This window comes from Dermacentor silvarum, chromosome 1 (genome assembly GCF_013339745.2).
Source record: "Dermacentor silvarum isolate Dsil-2018 chromosome 1, BIME_Dsil_1.4, whole genome shotgun sequence".
Taxonomy (NCBI): Eukaryota; Metazoa; Arthropoda; class Arachnida; order Ixodida; family Ixodidae; genus Dermacentor; species Dermacentor silvarum.
In genome coordinates, this window is record NC_051154.1 from 143684198 (window position 1) to 143698590 (window position 14393).

Here is a 14393-nt window from a genome sequence, read left to right on the forward strand (position 1 = left end):
TCTGTCACGCGACGTCACGAAAACCGCGATAGCTCCCCATCTGATATAACGAGTACATATGCACTGATTATGCATGATTAAACCGCACAAAAGAAAAATAATCATTCCTGATTCGACGGCTTTTCACCATTAGCCATCTGCTATTGGTCCAATGTTTTCTGGCTACGCCCACTTCGCTTGTCTGTCACGCGACCTCACAAAACCGCGAAAACTCAGCACTTCAAAGTGACGTGTGCGCGAAAAAAAATGCACTAATATGGCGAACAAAACTGAAAAATTTTCTGAATAGCCACAGATTGCCCCGTTCCGAAAGGAATAGAAGATGGCTGCCCGCCGATCGATCAGGCCCTCGCTACTCGCACCTGCCGGTGAGCATGCATTTATTTGCGCATGATAAACCTTTTTGCGTGGCAGTAAAACGTTATCGAGCCCTTTCGGCATGCAACGACATCGCTCTGCCAACTATTCCTTGCTGAGGATCCGTTTTAGCGGCATTCTTATCCTTCCGTTGCACGCCGCCACGAATTTCGACCAGCCACCGCAAACTAAGTAAGGCGAAGCGGACCAATCGGAGAAGCCGGCACCACCCTTTTCATGCGGTTATCTATATTCAATGTGCTGGCTCGGCCCCATCGAAGTCCTCTCCACTAGAGCGTGCTGCTCACCTCTTGTCAGCCAATTAGATAAGAAAAACCGCGGAATGTAGACAATGTTATTGGTTTTGAAAGCGAACAAAGGTGACCTCCTATATAAACGAGGAGAGTGTTTGATTGGCTTGTTCAGACAACGCTGCGGGTCACGGCCCGATGCTTGCGTCAGTTGTTACGTAAATTTGACGTCAGGAGTTTGGAATCAAAACTCTGTGGAATCATTTTACGTTATAGCGGCCCAGTTGCAGTGCTGTCAACCGTATTTCCAAGGAACAAACTCGCATTCCCGTGGAAAGCCGACTAGTGTGTTTGAATCCGTCTTCAGCGCCACCTACCTTTTATCATTCAGGTCCGTGGCGGGTTTTCATGTTCGCAGCGAAGGTGCCGATGTAAGCTGGACGCCGTCCATGAAATGAAGAAAGGAAATAGGCTGAGAGGGAACATCCCTTCACGCAGTTAGCCTTCGCAAGACAACTCACCATGAAGCCATCCCCTTCGCCTTTTCTCTCTCCCAACGTTGGCCCAACACCGGACCCTGCGCTCGCGGACTTGGCCCAATGTGCTTGGTTCCCGGTAGATTTTAATCAACGCGTACTTCTTCGGGTGCTTTGCCCACCGCTCTGTGAACATTTTCACCCGATAAGCTTGTGAAACTTGGGTAGTTTAGTGCATTATCGTCTTCGTTGCATCGTGTGAATGCGACAGTGAAATGCTGTCGCTCCCGTTGTCTTTTCGGAAGTGCGGGCGCTGAGCGCGGTTAGCGCGGCGGTGGAAGGCACTACAACTTAGTCCGACATAATGACATGTTGGGCCGACTTTCCTTTTACTTTATTTTTTTTTTCGGGAAGCTCCCTCCTTACATTTCTTTCCTTTCTCCATGAGGTGCCTGACCGCTTTTCTTCTCTTGCGATGGGCATGCGGGCATCATTCTTTCGAAACACGATTGAGAGCGCTACAATCCAGACGTACAAGAGTGCAGTGACGTAATTTTTTTTCTCCATATGTCGCTTGATTTTTTCAGAGGCCCGAAAAAAAAAAAAAAAGAACAACGTAAATAATATAGTCACGGAAACCACTTTATTTTAGTTTTCCTGAGCCCGCTCTAACTTTTCAAATATAACAAATTCTGCCCTAAAACAAATATTTCTAAATTTGCATAATTTAACGTAACAAATTAGCTAATTAATCGCGCTTCAAAAAGAATTTCAGTAACTCAAGAACGAAAGATATGCCACTGAACCCCAGGTGGTCCAAATTATTCCGGAGTCGCCCACTACGGCGTGCCTCATAATCAGATCGTGGTTTTGGAACGTAAAACCCCATAATTTAAATCGGCAATATTTTAGTAGGTATGTGTATACTTGAACCATCGCTTGTTAGACCATGCATATGTGTCCCGTGCAAGCGGCTCGGATCGTGGTCACGCGCATTTTTCGCTGTGGTTTTCCACGCGGCGCTGTATACGCAGAAGTGGCATCTTGTTTACATAAAATCGTCGCTAATATCACGTCTAGGTCGCACCTGTCGCTGCAGACTTGCACGGGACAAATACGCATAGTCGAACAACTGATGATTCACGTAACTGTTAAGAAGTGCCGAGAACAAATCTTGTACTCATGAGGATTCACAGCGAGTTGATGTAAATTTGTAAATTGCAATGTGTGCCATAACGTAATTAGTTAAAAATTGATTAGAGCATTTTTGTTAACTAGCCGATCATGCATTTCAATTTGTCGTGCAAGTAATGTCCGCCTCTTCGAGTAGACCAGCTCAAGGACTTGAATTGTGCTATCTGCCACAGTTTTAAGAATTTTTGAAAGTGTTCGCCGAAACACCCGGTATACAGGGGTACAGTGGAAAATGTGCAAAAAAAAATTCAAGTAGGTTAACAAACTCTAGAGACATTTTTTTTTTCTTTTAAGAAAACGTGTGCTTTACGAAAGGATAACAAATTTGAAGGTAATAAATGGAATTCAATTTCGACTTGCATTTTTTGTGAAATATCAATTATTAAGTCAATAAATTAACAAGGTATTCTCTTTGTGTCACAAAGGAATTCGCAGATAGTTATGTATCCGTTCCTATGGCTAAAACGCAATGTAGACGTCCCAAAGGGGAGAAGATTTTGAGTGTTTTTAGGAATGCCTAATACCCCTGTGAAGTAGCGAAGCTGAGCCTGGCTGAGTAGCGAAGCATGGTTGGGACTATTTAAGCTTAATCAGTCCTCGATAGCTAATTCATAGTCAATCAACAGCTAATCGATAATCGATCAATAATCAATAAATTCCGGAAAATGCTGGTGATGACTTGGTAGCGCTTAGCCTAGCCCAAATACGTGGCCAATACCTTGCGATAGCCAGTCGATAGCCAATCAATAGCTAATCGATAATCGACAAATAAAAATTCCGGGAAATGCTGGGGATGACTTAGTAGTGCTTAGCCCGCCCAAATACGTGGCCAATACCTTGCGACAACCAATTGATAGCCAATCAATAGCTAATCGATAATCGATCAATAATCAATGAATTCCGGAAAATGCTGGGGATGACTTAGTAGTGCTTAGCCTAGCCCAAAAGCCAGGACTAGCTAGGTGCCCATTAGCTCCGCTGTCTCTTTAGCATTGCACCTTCACTGCAAGCTATATTAATTTTTTTCTAGCTTGTAAATCGATGGCAAGTTAATAAAAAATGATCAGTGGTTTCAGGTTCCTTGCAGATATGGCATAGAGGGGACAGTGCAAGACCATACCTGTGCAGATAAATTAATGGTGGAATTCGGGAGCGTAATTTGTGAAGGAGATTTCCAATTTACGTGTAGGACACATTGATTGTTTCATGGGAAAAGCAAATGGGTAAAGTCTGATATTTGAATCGCCTGTTTTGCAGAGTCTCGTAACAGAGAAAATTTTCTAAACCTAGCAGCAGTGACATAGAAGAAGTCGGCAGAAAAGACGTGATTGGTCTATCTAGGGATGTACGCGCAAGCATGTCGACCATTTCATTTAAAGGGACACTAAAGAGAAACAGGAAATTCAGCTGGAATAAAAGAGGGACCATCAGGAATACATGCTGTTTTCGTTGGGTGCAAAAATATGAGTTATTAACCGATAAATTCGTAAACAAAGACCAAATATCTCTTCCTCAATTTCTCTCACCCCAGATTCGGCGCTGAAGCAGTGTCGTCACGGATTTCATTGCTCTCAGTGAATCAGACAGCGCCATGATATGTCACCGCTTGCGTAAACGGCCGAGGCGCTCGCTCCATCATAGGCTGCATGGCCGCTGCGTTCGCTGCGACTTTTGCTTAGGTGTTCTGTGGCCGCGACGGATACCATTGCTGACGCTGAACCTTGCAACGAAGAGCTCGCCAGGGAAGCAGGACTGCATTTGAGCGACTTCAGTGAAACGGAGCACGAAATGATCCTCCGTGCTCGCGCGGTAGGTGTTTCCGCTTACGATTGCGGTGAGCAGCCGGCCGCGTCGACGGAAAGCGAAGCCTCGTTTTCGTCGACGCAAGGCGAGGCGGCCGGTCCGCCAGGCGACGATGTTCCCGACAGAACAAGCGTAGAAAGTTGCGCGCGTACTCAGTATGGTTTTTTCGTGTCTGTTTTTAATGACATTCAGCACTCACCGAGCCGCCAGTTTGCTGCTGCAGGGGCATCAGTAGGGGATTTGATGAAGGCGACATTGATGGGACAGCTGCTCGAGAAAGGACTGGCCTCTGGGGCACGCCAAGATACTTTCCGAGGGCAGGATTATATACATAATCCGAGGGCGAGAAATGCAGAGAGCACACCAGTGGCGCACTGACCGGGGGGGGGGGGGGGGGGGTTCGGGGGTTGTAACCCCCCGCCCCCTGAGGCCGAGTTAACCCCAACTTTTATTCAACCCCTTTTCTTTTCTTTCGCCTTTGAGTACTGCAACTAAGATGTAAGACGCGCAATCGTCTGCACATTTGCAAAAAGCGCAATTTTTGACAATTTCCCGTGAAAAAATCGAAATTAGTGCTGTTTAGATGGTATTGGCAAAGTGTCAACCCCCCCCCCCCCCCTGGCAGAGATCCTGGGTGCGCTACTGGAGCACACCATCGGTTTCTCTGGCTCTTTTGCCGTTTTATCATCGGCAGATCACTGAGCCATTGCGAACGCCGGGGCTCATCGCATGGTACCACATGAAAGGACACAGTCGGGTCTACACTGCCGCTGCCCCTGAGCAAGCACCTTGCGCCGTTTATACAGCCCTTAACACTACCCACACGAGGCATTTTCTGGCTGTTTCCCGCGAAGTCAACGTTCTCCGAGCCACACAACACACAACCAAATTAAACACTGCAACACTGTAGCGTGCAACAGGCGCGCGCGATGATGCATGGAGCAAAAACGAAACTACGAAACTATCACGACCGCATATAGCGCCACGCCATTTTTTCTTATTACTTATTTAATTTTGCGCTAAACTTGTACGTCCTCGCTTGAAACGGCTTAAAAAGTTGGCAAATGCTGACTATGTACATTTAAGGTGCATTTCATTTTACGTTTTATTAACAGCGATAAATCGCGAGATCTCGACCAATTGCGGCCGGCTGCGTTTGTGATCTCCGACGTCACGAACGTGTAGTGCGGAAAATTCGAAGGGGCGTCAGCACGTATCCTTCAGTTTTTCGCTATTTTCTCGCTTATTAAACCTCTGTTCGCAGTATGAATGGTATGTCTGTGATCGTGATAGGATAATCTACCATTAAAGCTGAACTTCCGGTTTCTCTTTAGTGTCCCTTTAAAAACGAACCATGGTGACCTGGTACCCATATCAAGCGCACCAGACGTAAGTTCAAAGGGATTAATGACTCTCCCCTTCGCAGGACTATCCAAGATTTATCTTCTTCATCCTCTCGTTCGCGTAATGCAACGAAAAAAAAAGAAAAAGAAAAAAAGATGCGCCTACCATGTTTACTTATTGTCTTGACTTTTTATACTGCTGCAGCCTCTGCTATGTGCGATGCAGTAGCTAACATACTCTACCTTTGTCACCTTTGTCCACTTGTTAAGCTTCAAGGTGCTACTTTCTCATCATCACGACACATCCGTCTGTTAGAGAAATAAAGGCTTTTCAAAAGCGGGAGTGAACTCTCACACATACCTGCCCTAACTATGCGCCCCCTTCGAACCTCACTTAAAATGCTTGCAAGCGAGATAAACGGAGCTTCATCGGCTGCTTCACTCACGCGAACCTTGATTGGTCTCATCTGAGGGTGCGAACAACTAATTCTATTTTGATTACTTGACTCAGGCAAGCCCGAACTTCTCGGGCGCCTGTTGCGATTCACGTGGCTGCACGGCATCTACGGGCAACAATTGATTTTGCCACCTCCGCTTTTGATTTTGTGATAACCGCGTTGTCGCTGTCAGCGTGATAGGTCGACTGCACTGAAGCATGATGAAGGAAAGGAAAAAAAAGAAAAAGAAGAACAACGTGGTCCTTTGTCAGACGTAGACATAACCACGCTCAGACATGGCGCATAGTTGGTGCTCGTTCGAACTGCTCGTGTATATAGAGAGGCATGCTCGCTACGACGCGCTCACCAGACTTAAAAACGCACGCCGCCATGTGTCACGGAACAAGGCACCATGTCGGCAGCTCGCGCCTTCTCTTCCTCGGACAGGAGCGAGCGCGTGCGCCCAGGCATTGCTTGTTCCCGGACACTGCGGGCCTTTGTTTCCAATAAGCGAAAGCCTGCTCGCTGTCTAGACGGAACGTGCAAAAGAGCGGCACGACCCGCCTACACACGATGCGGTACGGAGGGCACGGCGGATGTGTGCACTCGGAAAGGACTCACTTGCGGTGGTCAATGCCCTCAGTTTTTGTTTTCCTCGCCCACAATGCAAGTACCGTCCTCACCTCACCCTCACGTTGAAAAAGTTGACCGCCCTCCATCACCCTCGTCCTCACTTATAGAATATTATCCGCCCTCCCTCACCCTCACGCTGAAAAGGTTACCATCCTTCTCTTACCTTCCGTTTAGTACAATTTCAAATGAATCTTTAGCTCGAACCGCGAGCTTAGTTTACAACACTGATTGTCTAGTGCCACTCTTAATGTCAAAGCGTGTCACACTGCTTTGCTTTTAGGCGCTTGACCATAAGTCGACAAAGTAAACGAAGATCACTCAGACTCACTTACAAATTATATTTTTTACTTGGAGCTCACTCGGACTCACCGAAATTCTACTCAGCCGGGATCACTCGGACTCAGACTCATCAGAACTATACTCAGCCAGGCTCACTCGGATTCAACCTCACCAGATCTATGCTCAGCTGGGCTCACTGAGACTGAGACTCATCAAAATTCTACTCTCAGTCGGGTTCACTCGGACTCGTGAAAATTCTACTCTGGCTGAAGAGGTCGCCATGAGACATCGCTTGATTGATGGCCATCTGGCCCGCCTGAAGAAACCACGCTTAATAACCCCACCTATAACGCTGACGAAATCAAGTTTTTCCTATACCTACTCAGCCGGGCTCACTCGGACTCACTCAATCAGACGCAGAAAGGTATCCTTGGCCCATAGATCTCACGAACTCGGACCTTCTCTTGAATTGAACGTATCATGCAATGACAAAAATACCTTCATGCCAGGCTAATATATACAGGGTGTTTCATTTTAGCTGCACCAATTTTTTTTTAAATTGCCTGTGGCAGATAGCACAATTATAATCCTTGTTCTAAACTACTCGATGAGGCGGCCATTATACTTCCACGAGAAATCAAAACGCCCAATTGAATAATTAACATAATTACGCTAATTAACTTTTTAATTATTTTACGGCACATCTTTCAATCTACGAATTGTAGCCGCTCAGTTCGCAAGACGTATACACTTGGAACGAATTCTCAGGACTGAACCAGTTTCGAGATGTTAATTTTCAAGGTATCTGACGAAATGCATGGGCGTTCCAGTTGACTTTTTGAGAAAAACGCTGTTTTATGCATTGAAGCACAAAGTTAACTGGAATTCCCATGCATTTCGTCGGACACTCTGTCACTCATCCCGCTTTCGTTGCCGCTTTCAGCGGCTAGATCTTTCAAAAGGTTTAAAACATCAACAGCCATTTACGATTTTAGTCAGTTAAAAGTGGGCCTCCGCGTACATCTGCGCTAGAGAGACTTCCTGCCAGCGCACTTCAAAGCTTTAGACTTTAAACCCACCACGCATACGATCTGAGTGAGTTTTCGGTACTTAACAAAAAATTGGAGGACGCTTAAGCTTTGCCTTTCAGAGTGGGACGCGATAGCGTTATCGGGACCCGTTCGCATCGCGTTTTTCTTCGAGTAGGTTTCACTGCAACACAGCACGTGGGAAAGCCAGCTTACAAAGACCAAGCTTACACCGATCCCCTTAAAGTCGGCTTCACTTTTAAACAGAAATGCATTGCTGGGAAGATGTTCTTCCATGGCCGATATAAGTCGTCTTATATTAAAATGTGAAGACCGTGGGGCCTTTTTTATTATTTTATTAATTGTTTGGATATTGCCCCGACGCGCGCGCTTGCCCAAAACGCATTACGTAGGCCAAGTCCCAATTTGACCTGCCGACGATGCGACCGCCATCTGGATAAGATTTTGGCAAGTAGCCTACCCGAGCGCGCCGCTGTTGGTATGGTAGCAATGCTGGCAAAAGAGGTTTGTGTTTGAGTTTCCTCGTAACAGAATTATGTTTTCTCGTACATTCAGATAACAGTCCGACGCCACCATGTCTGTAGGTTGTGGTTAAGTCGTACTTTACCATTTTTCTGACGGATTTTACTGTGAGAAATTCAATTTTTGTTCACTAACACCTTGCACCACGCGGCTGGGCTACGCGGTGGGGCTGGTTCGGAATGATTTTTTCTTGCACTAACACCTTGCGCCACGCGGGTGGCCTGCGAGGTCGGGGTGGTTCGGGATGATTTTCTCCGCCACGGGCGTCGACATCCACGCCGACGCCGGATTTTCTGCGACACGGGGCCCTTAGCGCTATCGCGTTAACATGAATCATCTATTCCTCATTTAACCTCACATCGTCACTCCACCCTCCCTCGCCTCACAACGTCCGCCCTTCCTCACCTCGTATCATCACGTGAAGGTGAGGGCAGAAGAGGGTAAGGGAGGCACTCGTGAGGGTGCCCATGTCTGCTTGCGGGTGCCGTACGCTCTCCCTCTTTATGCCGATGCCCGGCTGAAGGTTCGAACATAAGCGCGGCGGCCGCACCTCGGTGGCACAAGAATGTAAAAAAATAAAATCTACATATAGGTGCACGTTCAAAAACCAAGATACGACCAAGAGGCCAAGTGTTTGTCGTACAAAACACAGATAAATTTATTTTCATCAGTTTTCGCGGCGACAAAGTTGTCCCTCGGGATATACGTATGTATTCTTCTTCCAATTATAGTCGAGTGTTCACGGTAAGTGCAACGCAGAAGTCTCCAATTACGCCTGCCCTGCATGCACCGAAGCCATTATCACAAATTGCTTTACATCATAGCACTATCCTAACCCAGGCCGCCTCCAACTGCGTTTCTCTTCCCGTGGCATTCCCTTCTGTTATTCTCAAATAAGCCCTTTCGCATTTCTACACAGTTCTGCATTTCACACTAGGTGAATAATGAGTGTTCTAACCAAAGCTTCCTGTTGAGAACCACGCACCCATCCGGGGACACATTAACAGAACAGGACACGCGCATTGGCTTGCATATTGTACAAAATAGAGAGAGAGAGAGGAAAAAAAGAGGGTGGGGGGATTGTCTTGACAAACGGCAATTCGATTTCTCTTCGCAGTCAAACCGAGAGTCTGCGCAAGGAGAACGCCGCCCTCAAGAGCGAGCTGAGCAAGCTGAGAGACCAGCAAAGGTACACTGCGTAGCCCCCCAGTGGCGTTGCTCCTCTCGTCGCGCAAGTGCGACGGAAGCGCTGCCGTGGGGGCACTTTTCTGCCCTCGACTCGTTTCTTTCTGCGTGTACGAGTACATTCGGGAGGTGCGCCTATATATGGCTGTATCTACTATCCGCGCAGAACTGTTTGCAGCGAGTTGCATCCGCGTCCAAAACTGGTGAGCATTAAACATAATTGTCGCCGACGCAACCAATGATGCATTCGTAAAATCATGCCAATAATATTCTCGTTTTTTTTTCTTCCTTTCTTTTGCGCCTTTTGCTCAGCATTTGCCTTGACATTTGCCTGCGAGGTATATGCTAAGAGCCTGCACGTTTCAGCGTGGGAGTCCTGACAGCAATCAATTTTCCTGTGCTAAGTGGATGTGCTGTGAAATATGCGCAAGAGGAAAAAGGTTACTCCTAACGAACGCCACGCTTCTATCCCGCGAAATGCTACTTTTAAGGCAGAAAACACTTTATGTCATCACCTTTGTGCGTTCAGAAGTTCGGCCGGACGATACTTTTGGCTCAGGAAATAACGCTCTGTGGTGCACTGTGGTGCGAGTTCGCGGATATGCTCGACTTAGCAACCGGTGCTCAAGCGCGTCCATGCATGCATCCAGAGTTGATGTTAGCAAAGTTCCTCGCGCCAAGAAATAAAAATTAAAAATAATGGCTATCACCGCATTGGGTGCACAAAGCAATCTGCAGCAATCGTAATGAGTTCTCTGATACGCAGCACTGGCATCGACATCAGCCAGTCCCCACCTTTCCTGACTCGGCCTGACTACCCCGCCCCGCCAGCTTTTGAGCTGCCGACCGCCTCGCAATCGAGCAACGGTAAGAAACACTGTCACTCGGTGCCCTGACAAGTGTTTATTCCGTTGAGAGGCCCGAAGCACAGTGGCCAGAATGTATATCTATTTCATCACTCTTAGAGAATTAATCAGCGGCCACGTGATGTGCAAAGAAAGAATGCAGTTACATTTTCTTTAGGATTATGCGTGTAAAAGTGAAAAAAAAAAAGTGTTTGTGTCTGAAGTGTGGGAAGCCGGTCACGTGGTAGCGGTAGGTCACTTGGTCGAGTTATATACAGGGTTTCTTTTTTTTTTTTTTAGACAATACAAGTTTTTTTTTTTAATAAAAGGCCATAAGCGCAGCAAACGTGGCGTTCTTACGCGCGTTTCCGTTTTGGCAACGGTGCAGAGACGAGAAGGATACGTCGCGCTTTGCTGCGCGCGTGCGCATGCGTGAGAAAAATGTCGGGACTGCGCCTAGGTACTACGGGCGCGGATACGCTTTCCCCCGTTTGTCCCTAGCCGAGCTGCACTAGTCAATCGCGGATAAATACTCCGAAATAAGCAACCCCTCCGTTCGTATTTTGTGGCGTAGCGGTCACACCACCGCGCTCGTAATGGGGAGGTCAGTTGTTTGAATGCGTGTTAAAACGTTATTAGAGCGCAGCTAGGCGCCCGTTCCTGCGTTGAGCGTCGGCCTAGGCATAACCGGCAGAAGGAACGAGCAAAGCGCAGCGGAGGATTAAAAAAATTAAATTATGGGGTTTTACGTGCCAAAACCAGTTCTGGTTATGAGGCACGCCGTAGTGGGGGACTCCGGAAATTTGGACCACCTGGGGTTCTTTAACGTGCACCTAAATCTAAGTACACGGGTGTTTTCGCATTTCGCCCCCCATCGAAATGCGGCCGCCGTGGCCGGGATTCGATCCCGCGACCTCGTGCTCAGCAGCCCAACACCATAGCCACTGAGCAACCACGACGGGTACAGCGGAGGATGAAAGACGGCGATGGCGAAGATAGCGCAAAGAGTACCGAAGAGGAGAGTACAGCGGAAGCATGAGGAAGAAAGCGGAGGAGGCGAGTATGGCGAAAGGGTCAGGAGGATAGCAGAGTGCCGCACGCATGCCGCACGAGACGTGCTCCACGGCGGCGACCCGCTACGAGATGGCGCCACAGTAGCGGGCGCTGTCACCCGGTCGCCGATGACGTCATGACTAAGGCATGCGGGGAGCACGTCCAACGATACCATATATGGAAACGAAGCGCTGGCGTGGGCTTCGGGCGCACTGCGCTACTTCGCCTGCGCCGCCGCCGCTACTAGAGAATGCGCTCCGCGCGAGCCACGCCTTCCCGTGTTCCGCTTTATTTCTTGACAATGAGCGACGCAACCGGTGGAATTCAAAACACCTAAAGAGCTGCGCTCGAATTTCGCATTAGGGAGTATCGTAATCGTTGGTGAACTTTCTTCCCTTGTCCTTATTTTAAATTTGCATTATTATACCATTTCCCCCGTTAACTTCTGCAGTAGGTTTTTTTTTTCTTTTTTGTTTTCTATGATTCACCACCAGGCCTGACACGGAGGGTTCCTGCCCAGAAGAGTGAAACGCGGGGGTGGGGCTTAGGTAGATGCCGCTTTAGCGTCCGCAAACCATGCATTGCATAATGACACGTTGTTACAGTTGTTGTTTGACATGTGTTCTAGTTGTTACAGGCTGGTGCTCTCAAACAAATATGCAGCTTTAGAACAGGAATATGAAGACAACATAGAGGTAACGAATGAAACCGTAACTAGGCTGATCTCAGAAGCAGCAATTGAAGTGGGAGGTAAGGCACCAAGGGCAACCACTAGGTAAGCTCTCCCAAGTAACAAAGGACCTAATAAAGAAACGACAAAGCATTAAAGTGTCAAGCTCAAGAGATTAGATAGAATACGCTGAACTGTCGAAATTGATCATTATTAAGAAAGTAAGGGATATTCAAAATTATAACGCGGGAAAGATTGAGGAAGCCGTAAAATATGGACGCAGCATGAAATCAGTGAGAAGAAAACTTGGCATAGGACAAGGCAAGATGTATGCACTGAAAGATAAGCAGGGTAATATCATCAGCAATTTCTATGACATAGTAAAAGCAGCGGAAGAATTCTATACTGACCTGTACAGTGCCCAGAGCAGCCAAGCTATTTTCATTCGAAGTAGTGATGAACAGGATATAGAGGACCCTTCTATAACTAGCGATGAAGTTAGAAGGGCCTTCGAAGTCATAACCAGGGGAAAGCTGCTGGAGAAGATGGAATAACAGTCGATTTAATCAAAGATGGAGGAGATATCATACTTGAAAAGCTTGCGGCCCTTAAATTTATACGCAATGCCTCACGACTTCAAGTGTACGAGAAAGCTGGAAGAGCTCCAACATTATACTCATCCATAAGGAGGGAGACATTAAAGAATTGAAGAATTATAGACTCATTAGCTTGCTCTCAGTATTGCATGAAATATTCACCAAGGTAATTTCAAATAGAATCAGGGCAACATTTGACTACAGCCAACCAAGAGAACAGGCTGGCTTCAGGAAGGGATATTCTACGATGGATCATACCCATGTCATCAATCAGGTAATAGAGAAATCTGCGGAGTACAATCAACCTCTCTATATGGCTTTCATAGATTATGAAAAAGCACAGGAGACATACGTGAATATCTTGGCAAATATCTACAAGGATTGCACAGCAACCTTGGTTCTCCACAAGAAAAGTAGCAAGTTACCTATCAAGGAAGGGGTCAGGCAAGGAGACACAATCTCTCCAATGCTATTCACTGCATGCTTAGAAGAAGTATTCAAGCTCTTAGACTCGGAAGGCTTAGGAGTGAGGATCGACGGCGAATATCTCAACAACGTTCGGTTTGCAGATGTCATTGTCCTATTCAGCAATAATGGGGACGAATTACAACAAATGATTGAGGACCTTAACCGAGAAAGTGTAAGAGTGGGGTTGAAGATTAATATGCAGAAGACAAAGATAATATTCAATAGCCTGGCAAGGAAACAAGAATTCAGGATCGCTAGTTAGCCTCTACACTCTAAGAAGTATTCCGGGGAAAACGGGAGTAACTGCACAGTTAGTCCAAAAAAGGGCACTTTCGTCCCTCAAGGGAGTAACTGCAGGAGTGTGCGTGGCGTGTGCAAATTTGGGAGAGTAAGTGTACGATCCCTGGTCCGAAAGAGAGCAACGGCGAGGACGAACTGCAACAGTTACTCCCCATGCACTCTGCTGTTTTCGTCCGTCTCGTGGAGTGATGCGGCGAACGCGGTATTGTCTATATATCATGAATAGTTGGAAGCTCGTGTACTGTCTATTTGAACTAGATGTGAAGCAGCACTTTGCATCTTCGTGAGAAAATTGCCTGAAATTTAAAAGGTGGAATCTGAAGAGCCGTGCACTTCGTGTGCGTGCACACCATAAGTGAACGATACGCATTAAGCGCGCAAGTCATAAATGGATTGCCAGATTTTCTTGGCCAGTAGTACCTAAGGAGTTCCTTTCGTTGCAAGGAGATTATAAACTTAACTGAAGCGATGTGTAGCTCAAAAGGGGCACGCTAAGCGATAGAGAAATTGTCCTCTGTCGTCTTGCGTGCCCCGTTCGCGCTCGCTATATACACAAAGATCACGTAATGTCTCAGTTTAAATCACCGTAAGAATAATCGGGCAGCTTTCTTTATGTAGTCGCTTAGATTTGTAAGTATGCGCAACGTTAGACTCTCCCGGCATAGCATACACCAAATGCCGAGTCTCTTCTGTTATTGCCGCACCTGCGTTAAGCTGGTTAACCTCGACTCGGTAACCTGACTTGTCAACCGAGCTGCCATGGTGAAGTGGTTAGGGTACCCGACTTGTAAGCGAGAGGACGTGAGTTCGATTCCTACTTGCCGGAGCGTTTTTTTTTTTTTCGCCCAGTATTTTTTTTTATTAGCGAATAAATGGTTAATTTAATTAATTCCATCTTCGAGGAGCACCGGAAAGAATAACCGTTACTCCCT

The 14393-nt window shown here is 46.9% G+C and overlaps 1 protein-coding gene across 1 annotated transcript in view; it reads left to right on the forward strand.

Annotated features, from left to right (window-relative positions):
* The window catches only part of LOC119436171 (zip homologous protein 2-like), a 74632-nt gene that overhangs the window by 37044 nt on the left and 23195 nt on the right, over positions 1-14393 (forward strand). The window contains exons 6-7 of the mRNA XM_037702936.2: positions 9462-9533; positions 10296-10396. Of these exons, the coding sequence (XP_037558864.1) occupies positions 9462-9533; positions 10296-10396 (173 nt within the window). The remainder of the gene's footprint in view (positions 1-9461; positions 9534-10295; positions 10397-14393) is intronic.